The 20257-nt window shown below is 46.4% G+C and overlaps 2 protein-coding genes across 9 annotated transcripts in view; one reads left to right on the forward strand and one right to left on the reverse strand.

The window, feature by feature from the left end:
* The first annotated feature begins 622 nt into the window (after positions 1 to 622).
* On the forward strand, positions 623 to 13072 carry prima1 (proline rich membrane anchor 1). 2 transcript variants are annotated; one of them, XM_047612055.1, is made up of 4 exons: positions 623 to 1385; positions 2234 to 2375; positions 4816 to 4942; positions 10791 to 13072. In XM_047612055.1, exons 1-4 carry the CDS (start codon positions 1104 to 1106, stop codon positions 10888 to 10890), a joined length of 651 nt encoding a protein of 216 aa, XP_047468011.1. In that variant the 5' UTR covers positions 623 to 1103; the 3' UTR covers positions 10891 to 13072. The 2 variants fall into 2 exon arrangements, with proteins under 2 accessions (XP_047468011.1, XP_047468010.1); XM_047612054.1 differs by having other exon boundaries at positions 625 to 1385; positions 4810 to 4942.
* Positions 13073 to 15493: 2421 nt separating this feature from the next.
* Positions 15494 to 20257, reverse strand: part of LOC125023973 (protein unc-79 homolog) — a 31277-nt gene continuing 26513 nt past the window's right edge. For all 7 annotated transcript variants that reach the window (XM_047611579.1, XM_047611578.1, XM_047611580.1 and 4 more), the window contains 12 exons: positions 20015 to 20188; positions 19659 to 19727; positions 19461 to 19571; positions 18105 to 18209; positions 17948 to 18025; positions 17736 to 17825; positions 17471 to 17646; positions 16886 to 17069; positions 16574 to 16777; positions 16382 to 16459; positions 16245 to 16286; positions 15494 to 16101 (listed from right to left, as the gene is read on the reverse strand). In XM_047611579.1, the coding sequence (XP_047467535.1) occupies positions 15913 to 16101; positions 16245 to 16286; positions 16382 to 16459; positions 16574 to 16777; positions 16886 to 17069; positions 17471 to 17646; positions 17736 to 17825; positions 17948 to 18025; positions 18105 to 18209; positions 19461 to 19571; positions 19659 to 19727; positions 20015 to 20188 (1500 nt within the window). In that variant the 3' untranslated portion in view covers positions 15494 to 15912. The remainder of the gene's footprint in view (positions 16102 to 16244; positions 16287 to 16381; positions 16460 to 16573; positions 16778 to 16885; positions 17070 to 17470; positions 17647 to 17735; positions 17826 to 17947; positions 18026 to 18104; positions 18210 to 19460; positions 19572 to 19658; positions 19728 to 20014; positions 20189 to 20257) is intronic.

The following is a 20257-nucleotide window of genomic DNA, read 5'->3' on the forward strand; positions in this document are numbered from 1 at the left end:
CTCCAGTACCATCTACATGACTCTGGGGGAATTTCGTAACTGTGCCTACTGAAGACCAACCAACAATATTACGCAACTCTGCTCTTAAAAACTACCCATTGTGCATTCTTAGTCTTTACACTCTTGCCCCACAGCGGCACCTCTTTCCATCCGTGCGGTGCCTGCGTTGATGTGACAATGATAAGAAAGTAAGTTAGGGGTTAAAGCCACTCGCCTTATAAAAATGTTATCGTTGTCTCTGAGCATTAGCAGTAAATGTCAGGCTGCATCAGCATCAGCCTACTTTGGGACACTGGAGTGTTCTAGCAGGCGCACAGCGCATCAACATGGGCATGGCAGTGTTTTCAGTCGGTAGGCGTCTAGCACTCTCTGTCTCCCTCTCTCCACTTGACTTTGCGCGTCATCCTCACGGACTCGCCTCCACGCATCGTGGGCTATACTTTTTTCTGCCTGGACCACAGTAAAAAAATAAATAAATAAACGCGTAAAAAATAAGCGTAAACAAGCAAACAAAGCAAAACAAACAAAAGCCCTGGTGACATTAGCGACGCCTTCCCTTCTCCCTCTTGTGGTTTCATATATGAAGGCAGGGAGGGAGGAGGGAGAGGGGGGGACTTTTTGAGAAGCGGAGGGTGAATTTATTTGAGCACACGCTGTCAGGATGAGCTGATGTGAGCGCTGCATCAAGTGTGCGGCGGTGATGCTCCCGTATAAAACAGTCCGCTGTATTTTGGCACAGAGGGGGATGCATCACTTTAACCCTCGGCTCTGCCCTCCGGACTCGCCCATACCGTATTCAGCCTAGATAAGTTGGAGGGGATGTGTGATGCTATTGCGAGGATTCCTGGCACCGCAAGATATTCCTGAGGATCTCTCCCCCTGTTCGTGTTTTTTCTCCAACTTCGATGGCTTGAGTGGCCCATTTGCACTCATGCTTGCAGCCGAGGAGGGATGTAAGGTACGGGCCATCTACCGCCCTCACATTGCACGGAGTAGCGGCGTGATTCAGGTCGCTATCTGAGTGCCAACAAGAAGACGCAAAAACTACTTTCGAGATGTGAATTATCGAGATTCGCTACTCATTCCACCTGCTCGCCTGTCCTATGCTATCGACAGCGGGATTTCAAGAGGAAAATGATTGTGGCATAAACTATTTCTGGAGACGCCTGTCACAGATTTCGCCGCTGAACTGGAGAGGGTGGATGGTTATTTCCCAAACAGTTCAAGCCTATGTATACTGCATTCATTTGTTGGAAACGCTGCCTACTATCTTCGAGAACAGCGCAAGAGGAATGCTGGTCCAAGATCTAATGCCATTTACTTTAAGTTTTTGGCCTTTTTTCTTCGGTCATTGCCTCCTCTCACTATTTTTACTCTCATGCCAGGTAAGGATAACGCTCAGGCGCGCCACTTGACAATTTACGCATGAGAAGAGCTTGCACTAATGTAACTTGAGTTTTATTTACTGGTGCACTGTGGATGAGAACCGAGGGGCTGAATGTCTTTTCCGACTAACTTAGGTGCATATTGAGCTGCTTTTTTAAAATGTACTATACCGCGCTTGCACCAGATGCTGGGGTTATCACTCCAAGGCACACCTGTGGTTAGGAAATACTGGCAGACATGCATGTGTGGTGAGTTTCCCACAAAGCATGAGAAACACAGCTATGCGCACACAAACTCAGCTCCTTTGTAGTGGGAGCACAGAGTAGCCAACTGTGTTTTTTTTATGATAACAACATTCAGTTATCCCACCAGGATCCCTGCAGCAGGCATATGTTAGTGATGAGTATTATAACCTCTGCTCTGTGCTGCTGCCTACAGATAGTGGTGAGCTGTTGTTCACACGCATGCAGTGTTGCCAGGGTTCATGTGTAATGTGATCTGCTTGAGTTTCCAAGTCCACCCACGCACACTCCTCGGGGCAGCCTGCTGCCCACAATGTTGGTGGGTGGTTTCTTACACGGAGCTGGCTGCAGGCATCGACGTGATACTATTCTGCATGTACTACATCCACAGTAGCCCCAATGACAACAACACCGAAGCTGTGATAGGAAAAGAATGCTGAGGGGATATCCACAGCGCTACTAACAGAGAGGCCGCCGAGTGTTCAAGCATCTCCCATTTGTGCTCCACAGTGTTGTGCTGGTGGCACTTCTGAGTAACGCACTGAAGGACAGAACCTCAGCCATTTCAATGTGTCTCTCTTCCTCTTCCCCCCCTCCACCATAAGGGAGAGCTCCAGAGGTCATGCTCGCGGACTGTGGCGGAGAAAGTTAGCGAACAGTGCCAGTTGGCATGCCACTGTAGAAGATATCCGCCCCTTCCTCCACCGCCGCCTCCGCCGCCTCCCCCACGGCTACTGGGCACCACAGGTAAGGCATCCAGCTCCCAGGTTTCACACCTGTCTCCGTCCAAGTCTGTCTGTCTCACTCTGTCTCCTCTCGCCCCACAGTTGGAACTCATTCCTAGGCGGACTCAGGTGTCACGCCGCTGTCTAGTCTGGAGAAGCTTTTGACGTGAAGTGTTTCTGTTTATGCACAGAGAGAGAGAAAAAAAATTAGCATCAGCCTCTTGACATTAGTGTGTGAGCGCCCGCTCACGAACGTTCAGTTTTGCACGTGTGCATGCGTGCGTGTGATAGAGCCAGCAGGATGTTGACAGCTGAACACAGGACTAATTTATGCCGGGCCTGACCTTGGGGAGTACCCAGCTGCTTGTGAAATCTATGCCTGCTGGGCTGCCAAGCTCAGTGGTTCAGTGGTAGGGTTTCCCCCGGAGGACCCCTGATTAAAACACAGACGAGTTAATTAAATTAGCTTTAATTTGATAGAGATAAGGGGCTAATGAACCAGCCCAGTAGTTCCAGCTTCGTTTTGAAGTTGAGCTGGCGGCAGTAGGTGCGTGTGTGTGGTAGTGCGTGCATATAACAGGCGTGCATATCTGTGTGGATTCACTGCGTGTTGAGGCAGTTTTCCCTAGTACGCTCCATCCTTCGTCTCACTCTGAGACTGTAAATCCACTGACAGATAGCCGAACATATTTCAACAGCTGCCCACCGAAAGTTGATACGATTTGTATGTCGTCTCAAGCACCTTAATGAACTGTGCACTGAAATATGGGACAGGCATTGCTGATGATGCAGCCATTCTGAGCTATTACTGTGACTCTTTAGAATCACTCACCCCGAGCCCTTAATATTATGAGTAGGGAGGAGTACTTAATCATGGAGCAGTGGAAAGGTTTTAATCAATCAGCCCCAAAGATTTTTTTTCTGTCTGGTCAATTCATATGGACTTCCTTGTTCTCCTGACTCACCCTGTAAGTTACCTATGAAACAAGAGTTATAGACCCTTCTGCCATTGTTGGCAAGGTCACCGCATGAATGCTGCCAGGACCATCTGACTCCGAGCTAAGGTGGGGGTTTCCAATGCCCAGTTACAGTCAAAGCATAAATGGACCTCAGAGTGCTGCATCCACAAGGTTTGACGCCTCCATAAACTGCAGCGTGTTAGAATAAATATGATAAAATGCCCAATTTTTCTTCCTCTTTAACTTTACAGATAAGTGTTTGCAAGGGGGCGGAGAGACCATGAATAATTCATTTAAGGGGAAAGTGTTTTTTCTTTTTTCTTTTTTCAATTCCCGATTTAATCTATAGAGGCGCATAATTATCTTGATATCCCTTCAGCAGCCCAATTTGTGGAGCTCTTACAGCTGCAATTTTGTTCTAAACTGTAGTCTTTAAAATGCAATGAATATGCATGTCTAACATGAAAAACTGGGACGATGACTGAGACCATATCTATCTGCTGAATGTCCCCCCCCCCCCGCGCCAAAAGAAATGGGGAAAACTGGCACTGTTAAGTAAGCGTCTGTGCGCTAAAAATGGTATCTCAGTTCCCTTCAAAGGAGAGTGCTTTATCACAATGAAGTAGATCCTCACCACTGACTGAATTAAGTCCCACAGTCGTTGACAAAACGCAGGATTAAAATGGAAGTTTGGCTGAGGGGAGCTTTTAAATCCACAGTGACTTATTATGTGGCGCGCTGTACGAGGCAGAGCCGTACCTTGTTATTTTGTGGGAAAATGTGCTGGGAAATAGTCGACAGCATTACTAAGGAGCATTTGTTGTTGTGTTGTAAGCCCTTTGTCTCATTCAAAACATAACAGCCCTGCAAGCGGGAGTACGTGCAGTCCAGGGTATTTTTTTTTTTCAGGAGCAATAAACTTGAACGCACTTGCCTTCCACAGACAGACATGCGCACAACTAATCCGATTTTTAAAGGTGGGAGGGCATCACGTGCTGCGGGAAGAGATGAGAGAAGTTCTGCATTACGACTGGCGAACTTGCTGATGCGCATAATGTTGTACAACATCCCTGGTGAGTGGTCTTATCCACAGATTTAATGTGGAAAGAGCAGGAGGTTCTTGCAACAGTAATTGGTGTGGACAAGAGTGCTGGTGTAAGGAAGGCTGACAGGGACCTTAAATGATTCATGGTGTCGGCTTGGATATCTTTGAACGTTGAACCTAAGACCTACAGAACAGGCGAGGACACACTCGGAAAGGAGAAGGTGGGGGATCACCTCCATGCTACTCCTACTACTTATTGTGTTGTATAAGAGCCGAACCTTAGCCACTGAGGAGTGTGAGAAAAAGACACACGTTGGCACCGTGGCCCGAGTGTGATCACGGGAAATGTTTCTGTACATTTTGCTTATGTTTTCTATCAATTTGTGTTTATTCTTATACTCTGTGTCTACACTTCTCTCCTCCTGTCCCCGTCTTCTCTCTTTTTTTCTAAGTGGCAGAGCCCATGGTGCCCTTGTTGAGGCCCTGGTGGATGGAGATGGACATTATAGTGCTTGGAACGGTGGGCTGTGCCTCACTTGTCTTCCTCCTCTCAGCCATCATCATCTGCTACAAGGCTATCAAGAGGTCAGCTGTCATTCTTCTCCTTTCTTTTCCTGTAGCGTTTCTTTTAGGTTATCTGTAAAATACTTGTTAGCGATGATAGATAGAAGAAGAAATCCGACACAGACAGGCCACTCGTCATATCAAATGTAATTTGACCCACGGGGGACTCCACTAGCTCCATTGCCTTCATGTTAGAATTATGCAGGCGGATACAATGACCCTGTCATCACCCTTATGGGTCGCACTGAGGTCAGAGGTTAGATAATGGAATGGGTGATAAATGTCACAGAGGAAGATCCAGCACACTGAGTCATGCAGAAACATCCCATACCCCGAATGAATAAATTAAAGCGCTTGATGAGCTAACAATAATGTGTAGATTTTAATTTACATAAATGTCCAAAGCTTGCTCGACTGGCAGCTGGATTCGTGGATGTGATCGCAGGAGGCGAGCAGAGGAATCCCAAGATGCTGCTGTGGCAGCATTTCCCCCCATTTGGCTTATTAGAGAAAAGGCTGTGTGAGGGTTTTAGCCTGCAGCGCAACCAGACCCAATTCTCTTTGTGACATTCAGGCTGCACGGTGTCACACATGCACTCTGACATCCATGTAAATGTTCGCAGACGTCTAACAAACACACACTCAAGCCGGCGATTGTGCGAAGCATGCGGAGGGCGCTCGTGTGCGCTCATCCATAAACACGCAGCATCTTTACATACATCCATGCGTCATCTCGGCATATTTACACGCGCCGTAAAATATGGCACAAACAGTGGCTGTCACGCGGGCGTATGAGAATGGCCGTGCGTGCTAAATTAGGGAGCGACTCCAGTGTTTTATTTATAATAGATTTAGTATGATACTTTGTTATATTTATGGAACTATATTAAGCCGGCACGCCAGATACGGCTTTCCTTAGCAGAACTCTATTTCTTCTTTAAACAACAAATAGGCAAAGTCAGGCTGCGGAAATAATGGGTGGTTGGCTCAGGAATTCATTATAGCAATTCTCCAGCCCCCTGTGTAGCCAAGGGGCACCTATTTTTTTTTTTTTTTTTAATGCAGCAGTGGTAGGAGAGTGTTGTTGAAATACGGGCTCTAGCCCCAAACCCAAGTCATTATTTATGAATTAATTTGCGCAGTCATTCAGTCGCAGGCCACATCTTTTATACATGCGAGCAGGTCGTGTCCTGAAGCTCCGTGGGCTCTAGACTACAGACTTTGTGCCACGCCAAGCTGTCCTCCGCTCTGAATGAGAAAGGGAAAATGCACGGGTCCAGACTGGCCTCATTAGGCATTCATTAGTCACCATCCAGTAGGAGTGCAGTCCAGGGAAAAATGTGACTCTGTTAACATTTGCCACGGATGCTCTAATCATCATTCCTGCGAGGACGGGAGAGGAGACAACGCAGCGAAAAGGACAGATGAAATGCTGTCTACCGAAGCAAGCACTGGCGGTTATTGAGCAGCTTAGTCAATATCAATGTGAGAAAGGGTTTGTCAGTGAGAAAAACACAGCCAGTTATATATAGCCCTTCCAGCTCCTCAGTGCTCCGGGCTTTCCCAATGAAAATCAGCTGGCCGAGGGCCAAGGCCTGAGCACCGCAGACAGTGGAAGGAGCTAGCTCTGCTGGTCCCAGCCCTCCTGGCCTTTTGTTATATTTTATAATCTTTGTCTGCCAGTCATCCGTCAGAAGCAAAGGGGACTGAAAAGAAAAAAAGAAAAAAAAAACACTTCCATACAATTCTATTCAGAGTCCACAGCACGAGGGAGGCTGGTGTGTGCAAGCACAGAGAAGAGGATTCAGACACACGCTGGGTTTCAGTGTTGCTGTGCCATCCAAAGCGAAAGACATGATGCTGCAGTCCAGGTTGTCAGCCATCCAAGGAGCCAAAACAAATAAAACGCAAACCAACTGACTAATGAAGCTAGATGCCTTTCCCAATCCCTTACTGCTATGGGAGGCTTGCCCAAATTCGGATAATGTGTCACAGTCGGCCCCGTCCAAGAGTTCTACAGAACGTATAACATCACAACCAGGAACACAATAAGAAGGAAATGGTTTGAAATCGAGTATTTGCCTATACAATATTAATCTCTTTTGTTCGATTGCTAAACTAGCCCCATCAGAACTGAGCGACAGATTTTCGCAGTCTGTTTTTTAATACACTTCCTTTGAACCGTTGCACGTTACTCTAATTTCCAGATGGCAGGAGTAATTGTAAACAGCCCAACACATGTCCCAATTTCGCTGGGATCCGTTCCCCAAACTTCAAACAGGAATGTGCGCTGTGATTGCACAGCTTTGATATGAAATATTCATCCAACCTGTGAAGTGTTGTGTTGCCACCTGCCATGTGTCAACAGCATGGCATCTATTATTGACGGCCCGGGCAGAGGTCGGCTTGAGGCCCCAGCGCTCTGCCCTGTGTGGCGGCCCGAAGCGACATGGTCAGTCTGAGCGGAGATTGCACCCCGGGAGAAATAAATGGGGCCGAAAGCACCTTCCAGCCGGCCGCAGATCACCGGCGTCAAACGGCCTTTTACGACGTAACAGATGAAGGATTTCCTAAACGGCAGAACGGTTTCAGACTTGTTGCACTTTCTTGCACAGCTGCGACAGCACCAGTTCTCCGCAGGGCTACTGTTAATACCCTCTTTGTTAAAATTTGCATATCAATGTCAGATTTTAGATCAAATTAAGTATATTATGGGACTTTGTGATAATGCACTGTCAGCCTTATATAGGAGCAAAATCAGGGTTCTGGTGCTATATTTAGACATTAGACGTTCCTTCATTGTGTTATATTAATAAGCATATTAACTGGAAATAGCCAGCAGCAGCAGGTCTTTGAAACCACAGATATTACCACGTAGTATCATTGGAAAGTTACTGAGAGGTAGTTAAATGTCGGCAGGTTGCTTTAGCGCCGCATCCTGACATCTTTTGGTAATCTCAGCTTCTCCAGTAAAAAAAAAAAAATAAGTAAAATAGTTTCCCAAAGACTCCAGGAAAGTCACTGGAGTGAGTCAGCTTCAGCTCCTCAGCGTGTTTTTAGGACAGCTGAGGATGTTCTGCCTCATCTGGATCATCCTTTGTTCACTGGAGTTGTTTTCATCTGGGGTTTTCTATAGGTCTCCAGCCACGAGGACTAAAACGACTAATTCCCCCTTTGTTGCCTGCAGGCCTCTTAAAGTCTTGTTAGAATTTTCCTAAACTGGACTCCAGACGTATTACAGGCTTTTGGTGTTACAGAATCTGGGTCAGCTGGTCTGTGGGGAGAGTCCTCCTCTGTCCTCCTCAGGCGAGGTATCCATTGTGTTCGTTAGCTTGTCTGCGCTTTATCGCGTACTCCAACTGACTGTTTTTGTTTTTGTTCTCCGTCAAACTTTCCCTTTGAGGACACGAGAAACATCGACTAACGGGCTCATTAACTGTGACCTGTCAAACACGCGACGTCTAACGAATATCGACCGCCCCCGCCTTTCTATTCCAAGTAAAAGGTCTCTCAGACTGGCTGTAAACAATGCCGTCCCTGGGAGGAAACTTCGGTGTATCCCAAATCCCCGAAGTGCATCTGCATCACCGCCCCCACAGCAGCGTGTGTTTCCACCCTGAGGCTGGATAGTTTCTTTTATCAGGTTTTCCCCCAGGTTCTGTGGGGACACAGCAAGCAGCATCTGTCCTACACGGCCAGCATGCGTCCCTGGTGTGCTCAGCCATATGACCCCTCCTAGCTCACAGAGTCCCACTGGAAGTCTTAGTCATAGACTCAGGTTTTATTTATAATTTTTGTTTTTGTCTCCAGGCATTAGACTCGCATGACCTCCAATAACCCTTATAACCAGTTTACTGGTATATCAAATGTAGAGTGTGCCTTTGTCATCTATAAGCTTATCATGGGTTTTGGGCAATTAAATGTAGCTCACCAAATAAGATGTGCAACCTTCAACTGAAAGGTAGTTTTAACTTCGACTTGTGTTGCTCACAAGCAGCGCCAGTTCGTCAGGTATTCTAGTGAAAACAATGAATTCTAACATGACAGCCCTGCGCCAGATATTGAGATTCACGATGGTTACGGTATGCTGCATCTGTTTAATACAACTGACAAAGCAGTTGGAGGCTCTGGTTTGTAGAACATGCAAATGTTTTCATTATTTTGACAACTCCCATCCAGTCAGTGGGCTAGGCTAAATAAAATAAACAGTGTTTAATTCAATACAGTTCAACAGGACCGCAAACTTCATCCTCCAAAATCAGCACACAAATATAAACATGAACTGAACGTTCTAATGGGGACGATTAGAAGGCATCTGCTTTCACTGGTGTACATGTTTTTATTATTTAAATCCCCTGTGATTTATGTTGCACCGAGCGCAAACCTTCTACAAACCTTCTTCTAAGATCCTAAGGGTGACTTTGGTGGCAGAAAGTTTTTTTTTTTTTTTTTCCCTCGCTTGCCTTCAACTGACAAGCCGCGTGGAGCCAAGCTGTGCAGGATTTCAGGGGGAGCTCTGATGAGCGCAGGGGGTGGAGGTGTGGAGGCTGAGCCTCAGCCCTGAAATGACAGCTGAAAAACAGCCAAGACAGAAACTGTTTTAAAATGTGACAGCAACAAGATGTTGTTTAACAGGTGTGGCAAAATGTGACTGGCTTAAGCGTCTGGGAGCCAACGAAAAGAGGCCACAGACACACTGAGGTGACGCCACTAGAATGACAAATAAATGCGTATATATAGCGAGCGTGCGCACAAAAGTGGGACGTTTAACATTCTGACGCACCTTTAATCAATATTTGTTACCTAAATACACAGATTGAAGATTTGATTCTCTCAAATTGATAAAGATCCAAAGGTCTGTGTAAATACACGTAATGCAATCCTTCATATGGTGATGAAGAACATGATTATTATTAAGTGAGCATTTTATTCAACGTATCTGTGTAAGATGAGGATTGCGCACTTTAAAATGCAAACACTCGCTTTCAAAAGCGACAACACGTATCCCCGGCTCTCAAAAGTTCGAATTCCTTGTAGCGTTGTTGTTTGGATTGCATTATGTCATGTTTGAGCTCGTTCCACCCTGCGAGGACTCCTCGTGAAAGATTTGTGCTGGATTGAGAATGACTGTTCATCAAATTTGGAGCCTCGGCTTTTAGAAGAGGGAAGGGGCCACACTCGAACTAAGATGTTGCTCAAGGGTCCTCTCTGCCAGCGAAGGCACTGTACAGTGTGGAGTGGGACAATGACTGTACTAACTGTATTCAGATCTGTCTCTGAGTTACATAAGCTCGAGCAGGGGAGAGCAGCTGAGGGGGTCGGTGCAGAAGCCACAGTACACTGGACAAATATAATAACCACAAAGGCATCAAGGAGCGCATGAAAAGGGCTACATTGAACGACGCTGCTCTCAGTAGCAGCGAGGAGAATCACGGGTTGTGGCTTTATTTTTTGCACCAGAACATACTTAGGGACGTGCAACCGCTCAGCCGACGTTGAGAAGGAATTTCGCAGGAGGAGGTTATGTATTGATGCTATTCCCAAGTTGTTTTGACAGCCAAACATTCTCATTACTTAGGCGGAAGATTACATCTACCAGTCCGAGTAGGTAATTGCCTTATCCCCTGTGTTGTGATGTATCTTTCCCTCCTGTCTCCTTGCGAAATTGACCTTTGAACATCGAGCTTATTAGAAAGGATAGCTGAGAGCAGCATATCCATCCAGAGCAGCTGTAGAAATCAAATCAGCCTGAAGGTTAACAGCCCAGAAACTGTGTTTAATGACATGGCCTTTGGCCGAGGGCGAATTTCACGTCAAATCTGTCTCATCGAGGAATTCATCCTCACCATGTGAAAATGTCTGTTCGCAGGAAACCACTACGGAAAGAAGAGAACGGGACGAGTCGAGGGGAGTACGCCATGAGCATCCGTAACAAGAAGGCCATGGGTACGAACAACACTGTGGTATAGACTGCCTCATGTCGCACAGGGAGTGACGTCACCATAGTCTCCCACCTTATACCGAATACCAATCCCTTCTCACCCAGAATGCAACAGGGTTTTACCCGAGGTTTTCTTATAGGTTAACCTTCCCCACCCCCCATTTGCTTGGCATGTTGCCCGGACTGAAGACACCATCGGGCTCAAGAGGAGCTCAAAAGATGGAAGTAACAAAAAAAAATCAAAGCAGGAAGGACGGAGAGAAAGATCCACAAACCCCCATGGTGTCGAAAGTGGCACAGCAGGCTGAACATTATGCTCTTAGTAACAGCAAGTGTTGCTGACAGGCTGGTTGGCTGCTGGCTGGAGAGGGACTGTCTGCCAGTCCGCCGCAGATCCAGACCTCACACACACACACACACACTGTTGACATCTGCAACGGAACAACAGACAATACAACAGCCCCGCGGTCCCCACGGGGGGGGCGGCCACACGGGACGGCCGATCACACGCGACAAATATCATGCATGCAGTTTTTACAGAGAATGCAACATTTTTTATATTCCAATCCTCACGCTGTCCATCTTTTGTTCTCCATTTTTGAGACAGATGCCTCGCGAGAGGCATGATGTCACTGCCGGTCCTGGCTCTGAGATGTGGATTCCTCTGACTATGCAATTTAAAGAAATCCATATTTAAGAAAAAAAAAAATGAAAAAAAAAAACGAGATGGGAGCAGCGACATCATCATGGGACATTCTGGTTATTTTACCATGCCAAAAAAAGAAAGAAAAAAAGCCAGCGAAGACTTGGGCTCAGTGTAATATATTTCCGTCATCCATGTATTTATTTGCTCTATTTATTTACTTGTCTATTGTTGAATTTATTTTTCTACTTAAAAGAGAAAAAAAAGTCTTGTTAGTTACTCACATCTTTATAACATCTGGCCGAATCCATTTTATTTCTTAATAGCTGTTTTCTAAGTGAATAATTTATAAACCATGTAATTCATTTGTGATGCTCCGATGCTTTAAGCCTGCTGTCAGTTTGTTGAGACACTGATGCAGAAAACACGCTTGCTCTGTGCAGAGTTTTTTTTTATCAGTTCTTTTGTCTCTGGGTGTTTCACATGCGTTTCACTGTTTCCCCGAGACTTCAGCTAAAACACCAGGGGTCTCCACGATGTGCTGTGTGAATGTGTGTTTCCACGCGTCGTCATGCCTGTGCTGCCTCAGTCCCTGTTTGGCAACTCAGTTCGCGCACCTCCACGAGCACCATCATCTGGTTAGACCTTGTTCCAGAGTCCTGGGGCCAGCTAGATGCCTTCACCTGTGTTTTGTCTGGATTTGACAATCTTCATTTTTCTATCTGTCAAGAAGGGCTTAGCCCATCACTATAGAAACAGGGGACATGAGCCTAGGGCTGACCTTGTGACTGGTGAGAGACGGGGGATTTAGCCAATAGCCAGAGATCAGGTTGCACGGAGGATGGCCTCAGCAGGGATGTGTGTGTGTGTGTGTGTGCGTGTGTGTGTGTGTGACTCAGTGCTGTCACAGGCATCCTCCACATCCCCGCTGGAAAAAAACACAACTGAGCTGAACTGGAGCATCACTCAACGCTGCTCTGTTTTTTTGCTTCTTTTCTCTCCCTCTCTCTGTTTTTTTTTTTTTTTACATTAAACCAAGCGTGTGTCTGTGCGTGCATGCATGAGTGCGTGCGTATGAGTGCGCGTCTGTCTGTGAGCGGGTGTGCATGCAGATGAGTGTACTACTCAGTGAGAGTGGGCTGTACTCTGTGTCAGTTAAGTATAGATATTGGCTAAACTGTGGAAAAATTTGGAGAAATAATAATAAATAATAATAATAAAAAAAACACATGCTTGCATTTAAACATGCACAGGTATTAGCTAACAGTATACCCCACCATGTACCTATATGAGAGAAACGATGGATGCATGAATGTAAATATTGATATCTAAATATCTGCCTTCTGGACTGTTAATTCATGTACAGTGTAACGGATTTAAGCAAACGTGCTACCATTTAGAATTATGTCAATGTTGTCATGTTGATGGAGCAAGCCATTAATGTATATAATTATGGCAATCAATAGTACATACACAATTTATGCATTATACCAAACCGATAAAAAGATCTGCATAAGTTGATTTCATTGCTGAGTTTTTCAGTTGTAAATAAAATTGTACATAACAACAGACCTACAATCTATTGTGTTCAAAGAGTGTGCAGACATGAAGGCACAAGGTAAGGTAAGGCCTCCCTGCGACGAAGGTGATAAAAGTGAGGGTACTATATTTAGCCCGTGCCCATCTCGCCTGCACTGTGCTGTGCTGTACCGCTCACGTCTTGGGCAGAGCTGTGCTGGCCCCGTCTCCTGGGCCCCCCCACGGAGGAGGACATGTTCTCAGTCTGTCTCACACAGTGCATCTTTAATGAACTGCGATTATCAAGCGTATTCCACTCCACGGGGCTTAATGACGCAACTTATAAGTGGCATATTGCGCCGGCTCTGGGCTCAATCAACAATAATGTCACCAAAAGTGAAGTGTTTTTTTTTTTGCTGTTGTTGTTTTTTGCAGCTAAGGCGAGAACAGAAGTAGCTGTGCGAAATTTAAAAGGCAAATAAAAGAAGGAGATAGATTCGAAACGCCTCCGGAGGCGGCTGCATTTTTACATTACATACCGTTTTAATTTGCACATTATCCATTAACTCGAGCTAATGATGTGAAACAAACAAGGGAGCCAAACCTGTACCGTGGAGACTGATGCAGAAGAGCACTGAAGAGGAATGTCAATGAATTATAATGTGAATGAGGGACCATCGAGTGCTCTGCCTTCCCTGCTTTAGATGTGCCCACTTGACGATAATGCCAATGGACACTCTTAGCAATTTAAACATTTATGCATTGTCCAGCCAGGGCGCTGTGGACTTCACTGTAATAAAAGCAATGTGACAGCACGAGGCAGGGGCGCCGTGGGTTGTCGCTGCCTCAACAAGTTTTTACGAGGCCCTCGCAGAGCAAAAAGGCCACCGATAACGCAGATTATTCGAAAAGTTGCTCCCACACTAGTTTTTCTCTGCCGCCGCCTGTGTGAGACTCCCTCTGTCAAGCTGCTCTTTAATCAAGGGACACATCGGTGCACACACCTGGTGATGCATTGTGCGGGTGCACGGGCGTGTGCGTGCGCGAGAGCTCGCGCAGCCCTTTCAAGGCTGACCTTCACAATCTCCGAGGACCCACTCACACACCCTCTCTGCCTGAGAGGCCTTTGGTCAGTGTTAATTACCCTCAGTACCTCCAGCTGCCTGCTCATCAGGTCAGCACTCCCATATGGTCCTGCAGGAGGCAGCAGGCAGTCGGGCAGGCAGGGGTGGGGAAAAGTGCTGGATACCTGTGGGACACTGATTACATAAGCTCCTGCTAATGAGAGAGGTTCTTTCCAAAAGGGCTGCGAGTTCAAACGATCACAACGGTGGCAGTGGCTGACAGATGCAACCCCGGAGCAAGGGGGACTTGATTAAACACGCGCACACGCACACACACACACCTTTGCACATGCAGTGACACATGCACATACACACCTGCATCCAGCATCACTTTAACGCACGCTCACACACACACACAGGAGCGCAGCAGGAGAGAGGCTCTTTGATGAGCCAAGACTAGAGGTTGATGAGAAGGGGCACTGCAGCCTGATTCAGCTAGCTTGAGGTCACGGGGGAGTGCATGCGTGTGTGTGTCTGTGTGCGTGTCTGTGTGTGTTCATTAGTCACATTGTGTGATATCATTACACTAGTGCCTCATTTGGCAGACACCTCTCAACACGGGTCCTTTTAGACATGCAGTGACTAAAAAAGTCATATTTAAAAAAAAATAAATATGCAAATCAAATTTGGTGTATTTTTGTCCAATAAACTAATTTCCCCTTGCAGAATACATTTATATCATCAGATCTAATTCAGCTTAAGGCTTGATAATGAAATCCTTGCAGCAGTGAAGATCAAAACAAAGATTAATGTGCTGTTCAGCTTTCTAGTCCTGCTGTCATGTCATCTGTTATTCCCAGACAAGAGCTTCGTGGTAATACAGTTAGACCTCACAACAATGCTTAATCACAACAAACCACATTAGGCCAAAGGTAATTGTGTTTGCTTGGTATATGCGTGGGCCAATCTGTTTCGCTGTTGCCAATGAAGAGAAGGATGGAGTAGGAGGGGGGTGGCTTTCCACTTTGGGGCGGGGAGGCTCAACCAAAATAGTCTTGTTTACCTCCAATGTCTGGCTCCACGTTATCGAGTTACAAAGCTGCTACCGCAACTCAGATTGGCCTCTGATCGATCTGAGCACTGATGGCAAAAGGCAGCATGACTGACAGCCTGACAAGGATCTCGGACTGGAGCTGGGTAATGCATGTCATGTCATTTTCCCGAAGACACCCGAGGTTCGGTTTCTCGTCCAGAGGAGCCGGCTACAGATCGTATCGCTCTGCCATCTGCATTATGGTAAACTGGACATTTTGCACAACAGTGGGGATTTCAAAGGGCAGTAAATGTCACATTTGAATTTTGTTAAAGGACAGCTATTCATGTGAAATGACAAAAGGGTCTCGGTGTTTAGAAAAACTTGTACTTTTTATTATCCAGCTTGCAACCAAGCAACTTAAAAAGAGATAGGTTATGAATGTCACAGAGTGAACATGTCTAAGATTCAACAAGCATCTTTGGACCCTCACTGTTACTAACATGGCTCTATAGAAATCCCGTCATCTTCTGACTACTCAAATCTGTTGAAGCAGTTGCACCTGACACAGTTATCAAGCCTACCAAACCAGTCCCAGGGCTAGAACGTAGCATAGATTCACTGTACATATACAGGTATTATACTAAAGGTGCTGAAAATGATTCGGTTCAAATGAACCCTGCACAGCATCAGTTTATGTGAGAGTCCTTTTTTTTTTTTTTTGGTCACACGGTTCAGCCAGAACATGCAGGTCTAACGACCCAGACGATCCAGAGGTGACCACAGACCAGGTCACATGGGGTAGAACTGTGAGGCAGCCTCGGACGACTGGATCTCCACCTGAGCCATCTTGAACTGGGTGCACTGCAGCCATTTGCGCAGGGCGAACGGAGGGGCTCCCGACGTCTGGCCCTGCAGACACTGATGATTCACCCTGTTCTGGATGGCCTGGAGACGCAACTGCAACCCCGCAGACAGGTGCTGACGAAAGGAAGGAGAAGAGAGGACGACAACTTTTCAGTTTGATGTCATCTCAAGAGACATGTGGGTACAGGTGAATTATTAATCTGTATGAATAATGACAGGATTTTTGGATTTTTGAAAGCCTTTTAGGAAAACCTTACCTTAAGGTTTGACTGAATCATGGGTAGCCACATAGGAATTAGCTAAAAGAAATGATAAGGAAAGATTTTAGTTGTATCCTGCATGTTAATGTGGCCCTGCAGTGTCCATGCAGAGAAAAACTAGGGTTAGAGCAAACCTTGACAAAGATGGTTGAGTTGCATTCTTGCAGGGCTTCCATCAAACTAATGACATGAAGACACACCATCTCAACCATCTACAGAGGAAAAAATATAAATGAAACCCGTGAATATATTAACAGACTCGTATAAATGAATTGGCTCAATCTCAACTAAATCCCTGCTTGCAAGGGATAAGACAAAACACCTACCACTTTATTGTGGGCCATAAGCTGCAGGATGCTCGGTGTAACCCGACTCCAGAACTCCAGGCCCGTGAGGATGGCGCTGGAGGAGAACTCTGTCTGGTTCTGGTTCTGCAGGGACGGAGCAGCGGCGGCCTGCTCGCAGTAGATGGTCCACAACTGGGCGAACATGAAAGCATGGAACAGGGAGCACATGTGCAGCACCGACGTCTGGGGACAAAGATCAAGACCGATAACTGAGAAGGCCCCTCTGGCGGTTCCAGATCAAATAAACGAAACCTGTGTCAAACCATTTGAAAGGACTCGCGCCTGCCAGACCTTTGACTGCTCCGGGAACCCAATGAGGATGACTATGAGATGATCTGCGATGTGGGAGCCGGCGTCTAGAGGGATGGGCATGCAGGAGGTGGAGCCCTGGTGCAGAGCACAGTGCGTCAGGGAGCCCAAAAGAAGCCAGGACAGCTGACGTATGTGGGACACACACTCAATGAATTCTTTTGGCCTGCAGAGGGGAAAAAAAGTTGAAATTAAGTTTGGCAAATCCACTCATAATACACTCTCTTCAGCTAATATCTTCATATTCAAGTTTAAGATTTGCTAATCTTGCTCACATTTGAAGGGTTGAATGAAAAAAGATAATTTTTTGACAGATTTTATAAGAATTATATTTTTGTTGTTGGAGATGGTTATAGACAGGTCTATTCAGAGAAGTGGGGGACATTCACTGGGAAAGAAGATGTAGCTATTTTTAAGTATCCATTCAATCCTGCTATGCCACAAATCATAGCATCATCAGATATCGCATAACTTAAAGTAAAAAAAAAAAAAAGAATCCATAAAACTACTGGGGATTTAAAGCAAATCTGTAAGACAGGTGATTCATAACATCATCCTAGTTCTTACCCTTGTTGCATGGTCGATGGCGGATGATAAAGCCAGGGAAGGTAACGGACCACGGCTTTGTTATCACGGTGGTTGCCCTTGGTGATCTCCATGGCTGCGACTTGTGCCAGGCCCACTTTCAGGTTACCCCCGAAAGTGTCTTCATGCAGCGGCTGACAGCAAGCCTTCATATGGCTCTGAATGACAGATTTAGTTAGGGGAAAAAAAAACAGTGCACCACAACAGGCAAAATACAATTTGCGCTTGCATTCACAAGACGACTTACTTTCAGTTTGGTTAGCGTGTGCATATCTGCTATAAAGTCCAAGAGCTCGCTTATGTACTGCCTCATGCATTCCATCGCCGCTGTTGTGCACTGTGGAAAAACAGAAACGGTCTATCCTTTAGGAGCCATCACAGTGGGGTCTATCTTTATTTCCTGCTGTTTTATGGGTCTGATTTTAATAAGATTGTAACACACTGCGATTTAAGACTCACCCCCGGCAGCGTTGCGATCATGTGCTTTTGGATGATGGTGGATTCTGCTAGCCGCGTGCCAATATCTGTGCAAACAAACTGGCAAAACCCACCGTACGTTACAGAAGGCTAAATCGTGCTTGCACAATGCGCTTGTATGAAAGAGATTTTTTTTTACCTGGACCAGCAGTAACAAGTTTGTGTCGGGCAGAGGAGACTTGAACTTGAGAGCCTGCAGAAGCTCCAACACCACAATGCGGGACATGTAGAATTTATCTCTCTCCTGGATGCAAGGAGATGGAGAGTGGAGTAAATGTACTGATGCAGCAAGGCTGCCTTTTTCTATTATCACTCTCCCTTACTCATGCTGTGAGAGGAGCATAAACTCTGTGGCTTGAATAGACGGGGAAGGACAGGCAGGGAGAGGGGAGGGAGGGAGGGAGGGGAGCAAGGGAGAATAGTGGAGCCGAGGAGTAGATTTAGGCCAGTCCAGATCTCTCCTCCCCGAGTCCCAGGCAGCTCAGATGAGGCTGTCAGGCTGCCTTCTCCCTCCCAGAGGACAGGCTGCTCTCTTTGTTCATCCCTTCCACACAAAGCACAGCTGCCTGTTTACAAACCACACTGTCATCTTCTGGCATCCACTTTCCCTCCCTCTTTTTCTTTGCAGTCATGTTTGCTTATGTTCGGAGCGAGCACATGCTCTCCGGCTCATGCAGAATGTAGAGCCGCTTCTGACATTTCTCGCTGCGCGGCTCGTTAATGCGCATACCTGTACAGGGAGCTCTCATAATTAAAAGTTAATGGAGCATGTCCTTTTGGTAAATAGCAAATCAAGGGGCCGTGCTTAAGCTAGATTACCCAGCCGCGCGCCCTATAGTGCAGTGCAGCTGTGACAAATGGTGCATGGTGTGGCGAACTTTAGCGGGTACAGAGAGCCTGACTTCGTGTCCTTTAGAAAAGTGACCTCCAAAGCTGAACTGAACCGGCTGAAAAACCTTCCCCGCACTTCCCAGAAAACTCTCCCCGCCATAAAAACAGTTGCGCAGGAAAGGATCCAAAAGCAATTCCTCATAGCAACTCGGTTTTGAAATGCGGATATTATAAGGTGAGGAATTAAAGCGGGTGTAGAAAATCAATACTGCAGGAGACATAAAGCATACAGCGCTGACAGTGGTGGGGGACCGAGGATCCATCTGGCCAAATAGTGCAGACAGCCCTGGCTCCATCTCTGTCTGAGACAGCCACTGAGTAACGCACCATGCATCCTCAGCCCTAGCACACCAACTAATCATGTTAATCAATACTGGCTGGTTGCCTACTTAATCATCCGTGACACAGGGCCACATTTCTGGCCGCCTGGAGAATCGAGGGAAGTAGGTGCAGCAAAAAAAGAGTGATGAGCAAGAGGCCAGAAAACTGGACTCAACATATTTAACGCTGCCGATTAGTTTAAAAGGTTTAACCCTTTCGAGGCTGATTGAATGCGGCAAGCTCAGTGGGTTTCATGCAAAAATTTAAGAGCGTGCAAGAGTACCTTGTTGAAAGCTTTGTAACACAGTCCGCATAGCTCCACGAGGTAGGAGAGACTGAACATGCCATACTGGATGACAAAGCTCAGCAGCTTGGAGAATGGCTCCAGGAGACTCTGCAGAGCGGCGGAAGAAAAAGGTCAGAAATTAAAAGCGAGAATTTGGACGAAGCGGTTTCGTGAAAAGACCTGCTTTGAACTTACCCGGGTTGCATTTGTGGTGGGGATTTTCAGCAGGCAAATGATAATCCTTAAACTGGAGTCCATGGGACACTAATGAGACAATATAAAAACAAGTTGAGCTATGCGGTTTAAAGTTCGGAGGGTTAAAATGATTGCACGGCGCATGTAGCCGTGCCCGTGGATTTGATGCTGTGAATCTGTCTGCAGTGATAAACTGATTAGCATACCCACTAATGTGACCTCCAAGGTTAAAAGCAATTTTAAGACTCTTTTCTATCGTACCCGACAAGGGCACTGATAGACGCTTTCCCCTTGAGCCGTAATCGCATTAAACCATATCAGACCATGACTAAGTGAGCGGAAGAGTTGATATCTACCTTCAGAGGAAGCACAGAGGGCAGTTTTGTGAGGAAGGTCTGAAACTGGTTACAGATGGTTGTCCACAGGTTGCTAGGGGAGTCCATGGGGAGAGCCTCCATGAAGGTGGCAATGTTTTCCAGGCAGTGCAGCATTGTGCCCCCTGCTGGCAGACTCTTCTTGTTGTTCAAGCCCTGGGGGGTGGGGGTGGGGAGGGGGGCAGAGGCGTAAACCATAACAGGGTTATATAATGAAATTCTATA

This window comes from Mugil cephalus, chromosome 17 (genome assembly GCF_022458985.1).
Source record: "Mugil cephalus isolate CIBA_MC_2020 chromosome 17, CIBA_Mcephalus_1.1, whole genome shotgun sequence".
Classification (NCBI taxonomy): domain Eukaryota; kingdom Metazoa; phylum Chordata; class Actinopteri; order Mugiliformes; family Mugilidae; genus Mugil; species Mugil cephalus.